This window comes from Rhea americana, unplaced genomic scaffold (genome assembly GCF_003343005.1).
Source record: "Rhea americana isolate MKP2758 unplaced genomic scaffold, rheAme1 scaffold_41, whole genome shotgun sequence".
Lineage (NCBI taxonomy): Eukaryota > Metazoa > Chordata > Aves > Rheiformes > Rheidae > Rhea > Rhea americana.
This window is the reverse complement of record NW_028186546.1, coordinates 4,242,706-4,249,106: the sequence shown is the minus strand read 5'-3', so window position 1 is coordinate 4,249,106 and position 6,401 is coordinate 4,242,706. Positions and strand designations below refer to the sequence as shown.

General features: G+C 47.0%; 1 protein-coding gene across 1 annotated transcript in view; it reads right to left on the bottom strand.

Moving 5' to 3' along the window:
* Positions 1 to 510, bottom strand: part of EIF2AK3 (eukaryotic translation initiation factor 2 alpha kinase 3) — a 46,072-nt gene extending 45,562 nt beyond the window's left edge. Inside the window, exon 1 of the mRNA XM_085314602.1 lies at positions 322 to 510. Coding sequence (XP_085170728.1) covers positions 322 to 510 — 189 coding nt within the window. The remainder of the gene's footprint in view (positions 1 to 321) is intronic.
* Between the last annotated feature and the right edge of the window lie 5,891 nt (positions 511 to 6,401).

The following is a 6,401-nucleotide window of genomic DNA, read 5'->3' as shown; positions in this document are numbered from 1 at the left end:
CCACGTACCGGCGCCCGGCGCCACACCGCCCCCTCCAGCGGGCAAGGCAGCCCATTGGGCGAGAAGGACGTCGCTCCGACCGGCCTCGCCGCTTGATTGGCGCGACGGCGGGGCGGGGCGGGAAAGAACGCGGCGACGGTGTTTGTCAACAGAGCCGCCGGCCCAATCGGAGTCACACGGCTTCCCCCCTCCCCCTAGCCCGGCCTGCGCGGCCAATCAAAAGCGCATGATTCACCGACCCGCCCGCGGATTGGTGGAGCCGGCACGCCACACGTGCTGCTGACTGGCGCGCCGCGGGGCGCGGCCCCGCCCCTTCCTGACCGGCCCTCTGCCGGGCTGGAGACGTGGCTGTTTCTCCGTGTCGGGAGGGGCGGGCTCAGCGGMGCGCACCAAGCGCTCTGGCGGCGGGGGAGAATTAAAGGGCCCCTCTGGGGGCAGAATGGGCTCGCCGGGCGGGAAGGAGCGGGAACGCCCCTCGGCCRCCCTCACCCGTGTGAGGGCCGCCGCCATGACGGGCGGCGAGGGGCTGCCTGAGGGAGCGCTGCCCGGGGCCGGCCTGGTGCCGGCTCCAGGCCCCGCCGCAGTCGGTCCAGCTCTGTGCCCCTGGTGCTCACAGGCCCCCTTCACCGGGCTGGTAGCTCCCCGGCTCCCTTCAGAGCTTCGGGGCGTCGCATTTGACCGTCTTAAGGCACCTTTTGCTTATTTGGAGCCAGTTTCCTACGTTCCCGCCTCTTCCTAATTTACCGCCCTGCTGGTGCGGATGCCGGCCACAAATCGTGTTAGGAGTGATTTTATATTACTTCTGAGTGACTGATGAAAATAATGGTTACATACGCGGATAGTACTGATCCTGGAAGGATCTTATTAGAAGTAACCTGGTTCAGCAATGGTTTATAGACAGTCCTAAAAACCATCTTGGTGGCCGATATTCAGTATATGTTTAACTGATGCTGTATTATGCTGGGTTTTCATTAAAATAATAAGTTTATTACTCTTAAAAAGTTAATTTCAAAAGGCCTTGCTTTCTTTTTTCTAGAAGACTTGCCTTCTTCAAGCCTGAAATGAGGTTTCTATTAGATTTCCGGCTGGCATTACTAATTTTAATGATTGAATCATGTATTTAATCATTATTAATTTTAATAATTGAATCACAAATCATCATCGTTTCCAGTATTTAGCCAGAAACTGTTCTTACATCTACATCTAACCCATAGCATACAAGAGCCCTGTCTGAAGACAGAGACTGTCCTGGCACTTTTATAGAATTGCCCTAGTATTTTAAAGTTTACTATGGATGAATGTATACAGGAAAGAAATTTTGCTATTTCACAGCTAGTAGGCAACAACCATCCCTAGAAGACCAGAGCTTTGTTGGTTACTGAGGGACTGGGATTTATCACGTTGCTGTTAAGTGATCCACCAACATATCTTCCTGCTTCTTTACAAGCATAGATCATAAATGTTCAATGAACACTCTGCATTGTTACGGACATTTTAATTATGTTCATCTAGTAACGGGCAGTTTCAGGCAGTTTTCAGGCAGTTTTGCTGGGCATAGCCTTGCTGGTTATGGATTTCCTTTGATGTGCTTCACTCACAATAACCTTAGTCTGCTCTTCCTAACTTCTTACTTATACCAACAACTATTTCTTTCCCATTTTCCTCATGTTGGCTATTTATTCTTTATTTTTAATCATTCTCTCCAGCCTGCCATTAAAACGGGAATAGTCAAAGTATTTTCTGTCATGATTTTGGAAATGTGGCTCTCTGACCACTCAGTGAGCTCTTTTTGAAGAGCTTTGAATTGTCTTTTGTAAGCTTCTAAATTTTTCTTCTTGCTCACACTATTTTGTGAGTTGGAAAAAACAGCTGCAGATGTATGCAAAGTCAGGTCACGAACACTGGTCCCCAGACAACCATGGACTTGCAATCCAGAGAATTTTTTGGCTTCATTCATTTTAACAAAGTCCAAAAGAGTTTACCTTGTGCCACATGCCAAGCAGCTCGTGTTAGAAAATTGTCATTTTTAGGAACTTGAATGACATTTTTTATTATATACATATGGTCTTGTGCTAATATTTTCTTTATTTAGGTAACTCCTCTCTCTTGAGTGTCTGCCCCATCATATGTTTGTAAGGAGTAATCACATTCTTTCTGTTTTGCTAGGCAAACCAAGCCAGAGGCTTTTATTCTTTCCTTGCACTTTTGGCTCTCTGTTCCCCTGTTCCTTTCACTGGCCCTCCCCTGCACCTGTTCCCATTTAAGTTAATCTTTCTTGCATAGCARTGCTGTGAACAGTCATGTCAAAGGGTAGCTCCAATATGTTTAAATTTAAAACTCCATTATATTTAGAGATTGTGTACACTGCCATCCTTTTTGCAGTAACTGCTTTCTTTCCCAGCTAGTTTTTCAAGGGTTTTAGAGACAGACGCTCAATAACCACAGACCACAGCAAGTTTTAGAATATCTGAATACTTCACAAGTAGATCAACGCTTCTACATTTGTCCTGGTTCATGATGGTTTATTGCACTTAAGGCAAAACATGAAGTACCTTGTGCAAGTGTCCTTAGCACACTCATGAGTATTAACTCATATTCTTGTATTTCCTCCTGCTACCCTGCCCCAGATCAGCAGTCTGACAAAGGCTGCCTTTTATTTTATGGGGGCTGTTAACAGCTTTCAGGAGAGTCCATATATTCTTCTAAGCTGCTCCTCATCTATGTTTCTTAGCACTGCAGCAAAAGGAATAAAAATCATCATGATCTAAAAGCTCTCACTTTTCTGTCTGGAAACTTAGTTCTTTAAGACATGGATGGTACTATTTGCAAGTCCATAAACCAAGCACTGTAATCCAATAGTATGATTTCCTGTCTGTATTAAAAACTTGTGCCAACAAACCCAAACTTCCTGCTCATTGCAAAGCATGACTCACATTCTCCATTCTGTTTAGACTGACTGACACAAGAGAGCTATTGCAGTCATATGACAATAACTTTAAATCCAGCCATTTATCTGGAAATCAAAGCCTACGTAACTCTGCATCTGAACTGCCAGCTTTTCTTGAAGAACCTGCTGTCGGAGCAGCAAGGCACAGCAATGAAAGCCCAGCATGCCACCTTGTGGCTGCCCTGTACCAAAGGCCATTAATAGTCCCCTGCAAGACGATCATTTATAGCCTGCCTTTTCCCCCAGGAAATTCAGACTGTCGAAAAGCTGCACACATCGTAACCGATATGCCAGCCCCCCCCCCCCCSCTGATTTCTCTTCATAAGCAGAACAAAACCAAGCAATTCTTCATCCAACAGGATCCCAACAGAGACAAGAAGTGAAGTAGGTGGTATCCAGCAGAAATGACACTGAACTGGAGTTTGCAGGATAAAAAATGAGGTAGCAAGAATATATTTGCTGAGACATGATTGGAAGAACAGGCTTGGAGAGTTACTGCCAACCRGAAAAAGAGTTTATCTGGAAAAATGAGTTAGAAGTGCTTTCAACTACTCTACCTTCCACTTGGTTTCTCTGGTATGTTCGTGAAGTTTTACCTTCACAGGTCTTGTTGACTTCTAGCTGTTTCATGCCATTATCGAATGAGAGGGACATACAGTTAATTGGATAAACAGGTCTGACAGCCAGSGACTGCTATGTCTCCACTAGGATTTCACTCAGGTTAGTGTGCGCTCTCACAACAGGTTYAAGATGGGCTAAGCCTGCTGCAGAAGGTTGTCCTGCAGCCTTCCCACTCTCAACTGATTATTCTTCCCACCCTCTTCATACTTGCACATGGCCAGAAATACGGACCTTGATTTTTTCGGTTGCTTTACCTTTCAGAAAATTCAGCCCCCTGCTAATACATGGAAGTAACCAGAAAACTTGGCAGAGGATGGACCTGTGTGTAGGAATGTCCCTTTTGGGGGCATTTGCTGTCTTGAACAAGAGCAGCTTAAGCCAGATATGCAACTCCCCTTCAGGGAGGTGTGTAAAGTTTGTCTGAGCCAGTTCAACTCACTCATGTTGAAAGAAGAAACTGCTCTCTGCTGGTGTGGCAAGGTGAATCAGCTCAGCACAGGGTCAGAGGAATGCTAGAGGCAGCACAAACTATATCCGAGACTAGAGTGGAAGCTGGGTGAGGAAAGTAAGGAACAATATCTTCTGGTTTTGACAGCATCAAGTTCTCAGCTACTGTGTAATTTCCTAACATGTAATTTCAGCCTTAGAYGCAGAATTCACCACCCAGAATCATACAGCCACTCTTGCAAGTCTAGTGGTCCAAGCCACTCTGCTCACCAGTGTGGCATTTTGTTAGGGGTAACATCCAGCAGTTCCCACCCTGTTTGACAAGGAAAATGCCTGTTCAGACAAAGCAGGTTCAAACACCTCCCTCTGCACTGAAGCAGGGAAAACTAGAGTTGACTCGCAGCAGGGCTTTGACAAGGGGCAAACACAGGCTTGTACGAAAGGACTTTGAGCTGTTTGCAAATAGAGCTGTCTGTYACTGAAACTTGAGGAAAATTCAATTCTGAAAGTCCGGTGCCCTCCTTTTGTGCACAAGCAATTCTCAGCACATCATAAATTCAATTTTCTACAGAAGATTTTCCTGCATTCACTGAAACTGTAACTCGCCAACAGATTCAGAGAAAATGCTAACAGAAAAACAGCATTATCTGTAAGTGGAAATGTTTGTGTTCCTCCAGGCATATGCACTGTAAGAGATATGTTTCAAGCCAAAGCTACCAGTAATTGCTGTGAGAATACAAACAGGTTTCTCAACCGTACTTAACGTTAGTGCTAGCACTCCCCACTCCAGTGGGATTTGAGATACACACATGTAAGGATGGGCTGCCTGATCGATGCAAAACCCCCACGACTGTTCAGCATGTGTTTCCACTTCAGGCAGCAGTCAAACATTCGGGTAATGAAAGGAGTAACCCCAAAACCCAGTCACCTTCTCCTTCAGGTCTGATGATAACGCATTTTGGAAGAACACAGTACTTACGGCCAAGTTTTTCTGAAATACAAATTTCATTAAATGTGTGTTTGCACTTTAATTTGCAGGAAAAATCATTGCCAGCTAATAGAAAACTCTAAACTATTCTGCATGGCCATCACGTGCTCTTAAGGGCAAGTCACCTGCTCTGTATGGAAAGGTAAAGCCTAATTTGCTCRGATACTCCTGGGCAGTGGTAATAGAGTCTCTGTTTAAGTAAAACCCCACTGTTCAACGACTGGTTTGCTTACCCAGGGAAAACAGAAAGGATAATTTCTAGCCCTTAAAAATCACYGCAGAATTGCAGAGGATGGCAACAAAACAAGTTGGTCACACACAGAACTAAAAGAAAGAAAACAGACACAAAGAGAAGCAGCTCTTCTATTGTGCAAATAATAATAATAAAAAATCCTTCTCAGCTCACTGTGACCTTGGAGCGAGCAGTAAGTGGTAAACGCCTGCAATTCTCATAGATCTCAGTGGGCTTGCACCAGTCTGAGATGCCAAAGCATGGTCTTAACTAGGTTCCCAGGAGGGCAAATGGTGGTGTGGAAGTACTTGACCGCTGACTTGTCTCCCTGTTACTCTCCCAGGAACAATCTCAATGGATTCCAATACAGGATACCAGGAAACAAAAAATGGAAAAAAGGGTGTATGTGCTCCCTGACTGGAAACYTCTATCAGGCTTTACGTTGGCCCTCCTGCAGGCTGGGATAAGCTCCAGTGAGCGTTAGATAACTCTGTGGTCTGAGGGCCAACGTCTTTTGTCAGGGACCTGGCCTGGCCTGCCCRTCCGTACAGGAATACAGAATAYAGGAGAGCTCCCRGCGCACGAGGTGCTGCCCGGCTGGRGCGCCAGTTGGGGCACAGCAGCCTTTGGGAAGCTGGACACGGCTCGGGCCACTCTCAACCCTGTAGCTTGAAGTCGGCAGGTGCCTCCATGACCACCTTTCTCCTCCAGCATTTCCAYGTCCAACATACCACATTCTCCCACACGTTAAAATGAAGCTTGGCAGCGAGGGGGAGTCATTTCAGGGCTTCGTCTCTCAAAACTCTGCTCCCAAAGACTCAACGCTGCAGCCCTGTGCGCCCTGAGACTGAGCCGAGCCGAGCTGGGACAAGTCAGAGCTGAGCTGAGCTGAATCTGGCCAAGCTGAGTTAGGCTGAGCCGAGCCGAGCTGGGCCAAGCTGAGTGAGGCTGAGCTGAGCCGAACCAGACTGAGCTGAGCCAAGTTGGGCCAAGCTGAGTTGAGCCGGGCCCAACTGAACCAAGCTGAACCGAGCTGGGCCAAACTGAGCCAAACCGAATGAAGCTGGGCCAAGCGGAGCCGAGCCAGGCTGAGCCGAGCTGAGTTGGGCCGAGCCCAGCCGAACCGAGCTGGACTGAGTTGAGTCGAGCCACGTTGGGCCACGCCG